The following is a 12,042-nucleotide window of genomic DNA, read 5'->3' as shown; positions in this document are numbered from 1 at the left end:
AGATGATGTGCATCAATGGAAGTGGAAAGACTATTAATGAAAGCCACCGCCACAGCCCATCCAGCCTGCAGTTAATGAGATCTATTTCCAAAATCCATCCCATCTCACTATCGAACGGCAGCTCAAAATGATCTCGGTAATAACCGAGACAGTCCATCTAAAAGCAGCGGGAGTAAGAAAAGCATAACCCCTTTGTCTCATTTAGTGTGAATCGTTAATATTTCCATTCACTGAAGCACCTGACAGGCTTTCAGAAAGAGCAGACTCCCCCTCCCATTACAAGTCTCTTCATTCTTTTCAAAGGATATTTCACCGACTTCTTAGAGGATAATATTTACATCTCAGGACTTTCTGCTATTAAAGTTGCCACTGGAAAAGGTGATTTATATCAGAGAAGTGCAGGCTTTTTTTTATTGGCCTTCAGAATAGGCTTTGCAAATGTGTTTTATCATTATTACCATGACTAATGTGTACTAATCAGTTATAATGCAATAAGAACCTGAAAAAAAAGATTCCATTGTTCTCAGGCTGCCTTTGGGGTTTTTTCTTTTATTCCTTTTTTTTTATACTTGGCTTGCAAGGCTTGCAAAGAAAATGTATTTCAACAGTTCCAACATTTTCAATATGTAAATATTCTGTTATGTTTTATCTGTTCCAAGATGTACAAAGCACTAGAAAAAAAATAGTCAGAATGCAGAGCACACCATTTAAAATGTACCTTTCAAGTGCAAAAAGCACTTTTCGGAATGGCAGGTTGCATGAAAATACATAAATAAATGAATGAATAAATGTGCCTCCATTGGCAGGTTCAGGGAGTCAGACGAAGAGTTTTAAAGATTTACTTTCAATGCAAACATTTAAATTGTGTAAAAGAAAGTGCCCTGAAACATGCTTTGGTTGGGTGGTAGTAGCCTAGTGGGTAACACAATTGCCTATGAACCAGAAGACCCAGATTCTAATCCCACTTACTACCATTGTGTCCCTGAGCCCTATTATTGCTCCAGGGGGGGACTGTCCCTGTAACTACTGATTGTAAGTCGCTCTGGATAAGGGCATCTGATAAATGCCGTAAATGTAAATGCTTTGGTTTGCATTTAAACTGAACCTCACACAAATTCAATTTCAGTCCATGAACTACTTCGTTCCAAACACTGTTTGCTTGTCTGTTTTGTTGGTCTTGATTGGTTTTAATTGCACGATGTGTTATACATCCTGTGTACTTCCTATGATATGAAAGCTCAAGTAAGTAAAAAAAAAGAAGAAGAAATCCTCTGCATCCCCCATTACAACTATATGGATATAAACTACATCGACAACTATATACACACACTGGATTTTTTGAGCATCTACATGAACATTAATGTTCATTAATTGCATTGCTTTTTTCTTTGTATTTATGGATTGTGTCATGGGAAAAACAAATATTCGATAAACAGGACTGTCAGCAATACGAGCGAACCCCACTTCAGGAGTGTGCAAAGAAGTGGGTATAGAGGTATACAGAGTAGAAATTAACATATTGGATTGGGTTTAATTGGCCCGGAGACAAACGATGATTTGAGTTGGGTCAGGTACGAGACTCAATGACTGAGAGTGAATCTCAGGTCGGTGCTGGGACTCACCTGTCATCGTCTTCCCATTCCCGTCACATGACGCTGATGTGGAGCATCATGTGACAGACAAACATATCCATCACATTTATGGTATATTTATGTAATTTTGATCAAATTTGCGTCAGCCTTCTTAAAATGCTGTAATATTTAATTTACTGTATCTATTGTCGGTCAGTACAATTCGTTACATTTTTATTTTATTTCATTCAATGTCTGTTTTCTTGTGCAATATGAATGTTATATCACCAGACAGAATAGATATGATGTTCCATTAAGATGTTACCTGTGCATCCATCAGAAGGTGTCTCATGAGGGCCATGGACTTCTGTAGTGTATCTTTCTCACTGGGCAGGAAAGCATCATCTTCTTCATCCAGGCTCTTGGGCCGGCTCACCATGAAGTGGGCAAGCTGGTCATTTAGGCTGTTCAGAGACTGGACCGCTGCATGGAGGTGCAAAATCCTGGGTTATTTTGTGCTAAGCTCATGCCATTGATCTAGACATGCATTCTACATTGGTTATCATCATTTAAAGATGCTCCAAACTGGAGGATACCTAACCGAATCTACAACACTAGTCACAGTCACACTGCACATCTTTATATTTCCTACTGAACAGTACATAGCTGAGGAACACGCCGTTTGCATTTTTGGGACATATTTACTGTTAATGTTGCCTAAGTTGCAGATTGTCTAAGTTGCAGAGTCATTTTCTTCAAGAGTCCTTCCTACACGCTCCAGTAGATGGCTGCTTATAGAGCAGTTTACCTGCAGCTGATACCTTCAATCCTCTAGCATGAAAAACACAAGTGCAGCAATATTAAAGTATACCGTGTGAAATTCGCCCCTTCTTTTGGTGCATTTAGTGCCCAACAAATGGGAATAATATTTAAACGTTAATGCTGTAATAATGAACTTTATTCTCCCTGGATTGAAAAATAAAACACTTGCATATTACACATGCATATGAATAACATAACATACACATACATAACATCAAAACTTTAATGCAAATCCCATTGACACTTCAGTTACAGTTTCTTTTTGTAAAAGAACATATGAATATATATTCATATGTATTAAAAATACATATGTACCACTGTGTAAATTATAATAATGCTAATAAAAAATATATATTATGACTTAAATTTGTATTTAAGGTGCCCAAGGTCATTTTACATAAATTTGCTTATAGAAGTAACACAGCCTGGTCTGAGGGGTGGAGTGTAGTCCTTTGCATGGAACATAGACTGTGAAAGTGAGGAGTGAAGTGATTGTCATTGTGAAACACAGCAAGCACAGCACATGGTGCACACAAAGCAATGTGGTCTCTGTATTTAACCATCACCCTTAGTGAGCAGTGGGCAGCCATGACAGGCGCCCAGGGAGCAGTGTGTGGGGACAGTACATTGCTCACTGGCACCTTGGCGGCTTGGGATTCGAACCGGCAACCTTCCGATTATGGGTCCACTTCCTGCTAGGCCACCACTGCCCCCTCTGGGATGGAGAGCAGGGGATCAACAGGTCATATAAAGTTTAGGATGTTCTAGGTTAGAAGGACTACTTTATAAAAGAAGAGGGCAGCAAAACCTCAGATTTTTAAATCTCATATAATTATTAAGAATGCACTTTGGCATTATGAAATAGGGTGAAATATCGTCCATGTTCTCTGAGAGAAAATATCTTCCATGTTCTCTGCAGAGAAAAAGCTGCAATGCAGGCGGCGAGAGCACTCACGGGATTTTTAAAAGGAACACACATAATTTCCCTCCATGGCTGTTTACTCCACAGTAGCACAGAAAAAAACACTTTTCTATGTGAGACCGAATGAGTGACTGAGAAAGGGTGGCAGAAGAGAGCGAGAGCGAGATAAGAGGCCGAAAGGAAAGGTTGTCAGCAGCTAAGGTGACTTCCTAACGAGGGATATGGATTCTAAATTGCTGCAATTTTACCTTCTGGTGCATGCAGTGCTAAACACACCCCTGTTTACTGTCTTGATGCTTTATATAACACTGAATTCAAGTTCAGTCCAGCCTTCAGAAGCCTTCACAAAAAAAAAAAACAGTAAGAAGTGGACAATGTTTGTCATGCTCTAGTTTTCTTTTAAATTATTAATCATCACTGAGCACACTTTTGCCAAAAAGTATACTGCGAATGAGCAATTAATTCTCCCATCACAATAAATATCAATCTCTTAAAAAAAATGAAAGTGAATTTCATTGTGATACACAGCACACGGTGCACACAGCGAAACGTGTCCTCTGTATTTAACAGTCACCCTTGGTGAGCAGTGGGCAGCCATGACAGGCACCCAGGGAGCAGTGTGTGGAGATGGGGCTTTGCTCAATGGCACCTTGGCGGATCTGGATTCGAACCGGCAACCTTCTGATTACATAGTCTTATCTTTTTACTTTTCTTACACATTAATTATAGGAGTAGGTCATGTACACCAACATGAAACAATTAACAATTAAACCATTGTTGTGTTATAAACTCTATTTATAACACTATTTCTGATTTGTGAGATGTGCAAACTGTGACTCCAGTGAGCATGGTCAGTACTGTAATGTTGCTCATTCACATCAGCACTAAAAACAGGGTGGGAAAAAAATTGTGTCTAACAGGCTAAACAGATGTCCGACTCAGTATGTTCCCATTCCATCCCTGGTTGGCCCTGTGACAAAATCTACATAGACTGACGTCACTTAATCCCTGTCTGATTTAGCGGTGCCTTTTTAATAATGCAGGCTATGTAGATAATTGGCAAACATTTTGAGAAAGACTCAGTCTTTCAAAAAGAGATATCACCCAGGCATCACAGGAGGAATCTGCCCTTATCTCTAGGAATTTGGCCTGGCGGCCTTTTGGCATTCAAATTCCTGCCTTACCAGAGCAAAGGGTAACTTCACAGGACCCTGCAGACCTTTAAAGCAGCTGCCCGGGCCTCGATGCATAAGGATAATTCCTGTTCCGTTCTGCCCGAATTTTGATTAGTACTCAGAGGTTAGTATTGCTCATCTCACCGTGTCTGTTTTAATGGCTTTTGTCATAGTTGCATGTACTGATCAGCCTGTGGTACCTGGCAACAAGATGTTGCTCTGACTTCCATACACTGTGACATTGGACCGCAATGTTTTTCAAGCCCACGTCATAGATATTGGGGGATTTAACAACATGTTCCTCAAACCAACAATTAATTCAGGTAGCTTAATCCCACACAAATCAGGGAATACAGTGGCCTACAGTGGTCTAATTGCACTGAAAAAATGATCAAAGTAGTCATTGGTATGTGTTTTTTTCTCATTCCAGTAGTTAAAAAAAAGATTAGTTTGCCCTTTTTAAACCAATATATTTAATTTATGTGCATGAGTAATTTTTTGTACTTTACAATATTTACAGTAAAGTGCAGCAGGTTTGTTTGGTTTATTTACACTACGTCAATGCTAAAATATTAGGTGTGATTACTTTTTTTAAGTAAAGACTGGCTTGCAGCAGTCTTTAAGATGAATGCCAGGATCCAGGGGGTTCTGAGGCTACATAGCGTCACAAGCAGCAACCTGTCATGAACTGAGTGTTTGTGCATCACTGAAACATGGACATCCATAAACCTGGTGAACAGTTCGCCAATTGATCTTTGTACCACCTTTAGTAGACACCACACAATGCCTACATCACAATCTGGACCATGTCAAGGTCTGTCAGATTGATACACTGGCACTTACATTGTTCCAGGCTATGATAAATCATCTTCAAGAGCCGACTTAACTTGCTGCCTGATATGTCTCACCTCATGACAGGTGCCACTGTTACAATAGAATCAATGTTTTTCCTTTCACCCATCACCCGTTTGACCAATAAATCTATGGAAAATATGTATACATGACCAAGCATGGCCACTTTAGAGTTGCGGGAGGACACTTTCTATTTTTTTCACACTTGACCCAACATAGCATTAATAGAGTATTGAGTCCACACATGTAGTAGAATTCAAATGTAAATGTACTGGAGCAGTATTAGAATTGATGTGATTGTCATTGTCATACAAAAAAAATGTGACCACTGCATTTAACCCATCCATGCAGTGGGCAGCCCTGGAAGCCACCCGGTGAGCAGTGTGTGGTGTCGATACCATGCTCAAGGCGACCTCGCTGGCACCTTGGTTGTTCGGTTTTTGAACCTACAACCTCCAGGCCACAGGTCCATTTCCATTCCTGCTTTGCTTTGCTAATTCTACTTAAATCATTCTGTTGATATTAGAATCACAGTTGTGTTTATTTGCCACCTATGTGAGTGAACGCATTCAAGAAATTAGTTTAATGGTGTCTCTCAACAGTATCAAACGACAACAGTATTCAATATTGGCTAAAATACCAAGCTTACAGAAATAATTCCACAAGTGTACATAAAGTGCAGTTGTAATGCTGTAGGTGTAGTGCAATGTGACCGTTCAGTGGTTTAGGAGGGTGATGGTATTTCTGTGTTGGCTGGTCCTAGTCTTCAGGCTTCTACATCGTCTGCCAGAGGGCAGCAGGTCAAAAAGTCAGTGTCAGAGGTGTGAGGGATTTACCCTTTAAACCCTACCCTATCCTTGAAAGTAGTACATGGTGGGATTGAGAATGGTCGTCAGGCATGGTTCAATGTCGACAGTGACCAGTGAAAAAAAAAAAAGAAAAATCTTGACTAAAATTAAAATTAAGACAGGCTGCCAAAAAAAAAACTATACAAGCTTTTGGCACCAGCTTACAAAGGCCCATTTATTCCTTATGCCTTCCCATGTTTTTTTTTTTTTATATAACCGTACTCTCCGTGACTTACGGTTTGCGTTGCCAGTATGGGAAACACAAAACACATTCCCACGTGGCAGAATTGCTGGATTTGTATTAATCTTTTTGGTCATGACCCAAGGCACTCCCCCTCTCTATTTCTGATTGGCTTATTGGCTAGTAGGCCTATCCTTGGAGTGGTTAAGAGTGAAAGCTGAGCTGTACCTCTCAGATATAGCATCTGAGTGGGTGGTAGTAGCCTAGTGGTAACACACTCGCCTATGAACCAGAAGACTCAGGTTCAAATCCCACTTACTACCATTGTGTCCCTGAGCAAGACACTTAACCCGAAGTTGCTCCAGGGGGGGGCTGTCCCTGTAACTACTGATTGTAAGTTGCTCTGGATAAGGGCGTCTGATAAATGCTGTAAATGTAAATGTAAATGTAAATCAGATCACTAGAAGCTGTTTTTTTCCGCAAGAATATCAGATGAAGGAGATGTTGGTCTCATGCCTCAGGTCCTGGAAAATGGTAGAACCCAGGAACTTGAAGGTCTCCGCAGAAGACACTGGGCAGTCTAATATGGTGAGAGGGAGAAATGTTAAGGGATGTTTCCTAAAGTCCACTGTCATCTCTACAGTCTTGAGCGTGTTCAACTCCAGGTTGGTGCTGACTGCGCCAGAGTACCAACCTCCCAACTTTCTGTCGGCATACAGACTCATCACATCCTGAAATAATCACTGAAGTATCTACTCTGTATCCACTATTATGATGGGCCTCTGAATAAAATGCAATACATATTTCCTTCACATTATGCACAGGACATTTTTAAGAATTGGTCATTTGTTTTTTCTACTACACTTGACTATGGAATCATATAGGAGACATAATGATATGACATAATACTGTCCATTCATTAGCACTTTGCCGTGGCACAGCAGCGAGCTCAGTAACCTAATTGACTATCCCTTACTGGAGCAGCAAAAGATCAAACCTCACACAGCCACGAAAGAAAGTATGTTCCAACAGGTTCCTCAAAACAGCATTCCACTGTGGAGGAACGTTTCCTGAAGAAGAAGGTCTGTGTTTGTATTCCTGGTCCACAAAATGTGTAAACATTTGCCCGTTTTGTTTTTGGTTCTCACACTCAAATCCTCCTCTTGCTCCATTTTCATATTAAGGGTCAATATGACGGAGCTAAAATCTTGGTTATATCTGTTGTGATTTCCGAACATTGCCAGGCCTGTAGTGACTACGACACTTGGCAGGCATCATTAAGCACACTGCCCTGCAAAAGCAGTGATTCAACAAATTCATCACAAGGCTGTTTCAGTAGGCACTAGGCCTTTTGGAGTAGCTAAATGATTATCAACTACTTCCATAAAAAAATGTTTAGTGAAAATGTAATAAATTGCCTTATTGTAATTATTTTTTGTAAAATTTAGTGTAAATGTATGCTTTTTGGATAGTTTCACTAATTCTACTTCGGTATGATAACATTCTCAACCAATGCTGTCACGCCCTGCTGGAAAAGCAAATGCCAAGCTGGATTTAAGAGGTTTTAGCTGATATGACCAGCATGAAAACACAATTTAAGCTGTTCAAAGCTGGTCTTAGCTGATATGACCATTTTAAGCTAAGACCTGTTCTGACCTGAAAGTTTGACAAAGCCGTGTGTTCATGCTGGTCGTGCTGGTCACACCAGCAAATTCCAGCTACCAACCTTTTTTTTACGTTTGCTAGGAATGTACTTGCTAACCCTCAACACAAGAGAAGAGCATTTGGACATAATTTACTATTTTACTTTTTCAAATTATATTTCGAATGATGGCACATTAGCATTAGCCTTGCTAGTTCATTTTCAGATTACATTAGCTTGGTATTTGCTAGCCTTTGTTTTGCTCTCTTGTTTTCCCTCAAGTGGTTCGTCTGGTTTATTAATGTGTTTCTTGTGTTTTTGCCAAGCTCAAATCATTTTCACATGAAATCTCCAATTCTGATCACTAATTCATTCTCTTATGAATGTTATTGTGTTATTGTAATAATAATTCAGAAAGATTCAGAATCCATCAAACTACATAGCATTTGCTAACATTAAATGTTTTTACGAGAGCAATGATTCTGCCACTAAAACCAATGTTTTACATTCATATCCTTCTAGAAATTCCAATATTTTCCAAGGCGTTAATAAGCTAATTGGAAATGCAGTGGGGTGTGGAAACTCCAACAATCTCAACCTGACCGTTCATCTTAAAGCTGATCTTAGGATGCCCTCCCTCCCTCACCAACAAAGGAAAGGAAAAAAGAACAGACTAATGTTTTATGCAATCACTCTTATCATCAACTGCAGTTTTTTTTGCTTTTCAACCAAACTGGTTTAATCCGAGAGTCTCAAAGTCGAACCAGATTTCAGTCTGATGGGTTCTTACTTTTTTCATCATCTCCTGTTTTTCAGCCCCAGAACACCCATGGAACATGACAGTACAAAAAGACTGGGCTTAACTGATCCCGGGATGGAGCCAACCTCTGGCAGAGTGAGTGGAGGGTCATGTAGGGGGGCTGGAATATAGACAGTTTTTGTGTTTATTTTGTGTTATTCTGGGTTTTTTGTGTTATAATGTTATAGCTCCCCCTGCTGTCAGTAAACAATCACATATCAAGAATTATTTAGGTTTTGGGCCTCTGTTCTGGACACTGAAGTGAGTGGACAAGTCTGTACAAGAGAAGATCTGGACCTGGAGGTCTTGACCAGAACCATCAAACCTTGTAGGGCACTTAGATACAATCAGAGAACAAGGCTGTTTTTGTGACATGATTTGTGGTTAATTTATGCAAGACTCCTGGTCGCTCACTGCATACTAAACACCCTTGGACTGCCCTCATCTGGAGACAAGAGTCTAATTTTGGCCTCCTGGACAAACAAGATCATTTGGTTTGCATTCAAATTCATGGCATGTTTTTTTTTCTTGCCAACAGATCAATGGAGATAAAAAATATATGTTAGTATGGAGAGAAATGCAATGCCTCTCTTCACCCCTTTCAGAAATGTTCAGAAAATACATGAATAAAGCTTTAACAAATTATTTCTTGCTGCTGTCCGTTAAAATTACCAATAACACTAAAAGCCACTGGATATCAAAACTGCAAAACCTGTCCAGTTTTGACATTATTATTATTGACATTATAGACACAAGATAGTCAGGAACCTTAACCCAGTGCAGCAAGATGAGCGGGGGAGTTTGTGCTGGCCTTGGGGTGCCGTGAGCATTGTGAAGCAGCCATGGGGAGAGGTGCGGGGGACAGCATGGCAGCACAAGGTGAAGTCTTTACCACGGCTGGTTGGAAGTAGTACATGGTGGCCTTGAGAATGGTCGTCAGGCGTGGTTCAGTGTCGGCAGTGGCGGAGGTACAAGAGGGGCGATCAGAAGTCGGGCAGGAAGACGAAAACATCGAGGGCAAACAGGAGACAGGCAAGGTCAATCCAGAGAGAGTAGTCGTATGAAAAGAGTCAGTGTCAGGCGACAATCAACCGGAATACGGCGAGCAGCAACTAGGGACAAACCACAATGATGAACATGTGACTAGCAAGATGGCCACTGGATCGAGGATACCAGCCCCATCTGCTTCTGGGTGGCTGTGGGCGGGGAGGTGGAGCAGGAATCGTGACATGTGAGACTTTACTAAATTGCAAGAGAGTAGGCCAAATACAATAATTGTAAGCGCACAATGGATGCTGCAGATGGCCAAATCCCCAGAGACAAACAGAAGCAAATGGACAGCTAAAGATCCATGCATGCTAAATAAGTGAGCACTAAATGAAATTCAATAATCAATAGACACGAGCTTACCACACACAAAGACAAATGAGATCAGCTTTTAAGGAGCATGAATCCAGTGTTCTACAAACAAAGGTTGGCTTTAAAAATCAGCATTTGGCCAGTCTGGGTGGCCCACCAATCACCAATCAAACAAGGGTAAGTGTATTTTATGCAAAATATATCAATAAATTTGCACTCAGAACATACATTTCCCAATATGTTACAGATTGATCAAAATGAAATACATGCAAATATAATAATATGTTAAATGTGCACAGTGCCAAAAATCCTTTCAGAGAGAAAGATTAAATGATATTTGAAAAAGGAGTACAACACAACTAAGATAGTACTCTTTATTGTCTTCTGAAGTTAATAAAAAGCTCTTCAAGAGAATCTTCTATTTGCATTATTCTGAGATTTTTGCATTGAGACAATGTTTCCCATCATGATAAATGGCATTCTGATTACTGAAAACCCCAGCACAATATTGCAATTCAAACTGCTCCATTTTTTCTTTGAGCTTTTCATATGTCCTGATGGATAACATCTAAAACAATGTACATCATACTTCAGTATAAAACATTTAAAAAGGTGTCAATGTCTGTAGTGCATACAAAATGCTCATTGGCACACAGAGACAGCTATGCACTGACAAAGAACAAGAGCAAAGAAAAAAGACGGGCTAAGGCATTTGCACTGCTCTACAGGAACAGCAAGTGGAAACACTTCATCACAGACTGGAGAGGAATCATCAGGCTGCAAAATGTTTCATGTTCTCTTGAGTGAAAATCTATAGAGGACATGGAATTCTTTTTTCCTTTTGTCTTGTTATTTGAAAATTGTAATATATTTTTTAGCAATTTAACTGCAACAAAACAAAGTTGAAGTCTGTGGTGCATTCTACAAGGTTGTGAATGTTGATGTCACATGAAATTGTGAAACCACACAAAATGAAATCACAAACTTGAGATATTGACTTATTAAGATCTTAAGAAAAAAGCTTGTGACATTTGAGAAAAATACTTTAGTTATGATGCAATAATGAGAAAAAGATTGAGATAAAATAACAATAATGTTCTCTTATTTTCTGTAACCTATGCTACTATCAGCAGGTTTGATTGTCCTACATAATTATATGGTTTTGCAGAAGCTCCAGAAGTGTAAAATAATGCAAAGAAACATTTCTATGTTTACATCATACTTTGAACCTCCTCTGCCCATCAATACTTTGTTCCAACTGGCCTGCTAACTCAATTCCTCAGCCTGCTCAAATCAATGATGACACATTTAGTGTCACACTTTATTTTTACCATCGCAGACACATAAGGTTGTCGGTTCAAATCCTGAGCCGCCAAGGTGCCACTGAGCAAAGCACCATCCCAACAAAATGCTCCCCAGGCGCCTGTCATGGCTGCCCACTGCTCACCAAGGGTGATGGGTTAAAAGAAGAGGACACATTTCATTGTGTGCACCGTGTGCTGTACTGCAGTGAATCACAATCACTTCACTTTAATGGCCAGTTGATCCATATAAGCAAAGGAAGGTTGTGGTGTTGACTATTGCAATATTTTACATATGCTACATGAATGTAATGGATATAAAATATCTGTTATAACAGATTTAAAATACGGTTATGAAAAAATCTGAAAAACAACCAAATAACATACTTTCTTAATTGCTGAAAAAAAAACATGTCAAACCATCTAAAATGGACATGAATGTTTTTGTGACGCCACAATGCCACTGGTACACCAGGTGGCGCTAAGGGACTGATTGGGGGTCCTTAAGGGACACAGATGTCACAGGATTAGATGGGTTGAATGAGAGTTTCGTTCTGCATTGATTGGTGA

At 39.8% G+C, this 12,042-nt stretch overlaps 1 protein-coding gene across 2 annotated transcripts in view; it reads right to left on the bottom strand.

Moving 5' to 3' along the window:
* The window catches only part of LOC114798189 (kazrin-A-like), a 167,808-nt gene that overhangs the window by 135,133 nt on the left and 20,633 nt on the right, over window positions 1-12,042 (bottom strand). For both annotated transcript variants that reach the window (XM_028993671.1, XM_028993672.1), the window contains exon 2: window positions 1,897-2,054. In XM_028993671.1, coding sequence (XP_028849504.1) covers window positions 1,897-2,054 — 158 coding nt within the window. The remainder of the gene's footprint in view (window positions 1-1,896; window positions 2,055-12,042) is intronic.

The sequence above is a fragment of the Denticeps clupeoides genome, chromosome 10, assembly GCF_900700375.1.
Source record: "Denticeps clupeoides chromosome 10, fDenClu1.1, whole genome shotgun sequence".
NCBI classification, from domain to species: Eukaryota; Metazoa; Chordata; class Actinopteri; order Clupeiformes; family Denticipitidae; genus Denticeps; species Denticeps clupeoides.
Note: the sequence above shows the minus strand (reverse complement) of the source record. Positions and strands in the feature narration are given on the sequence as shown.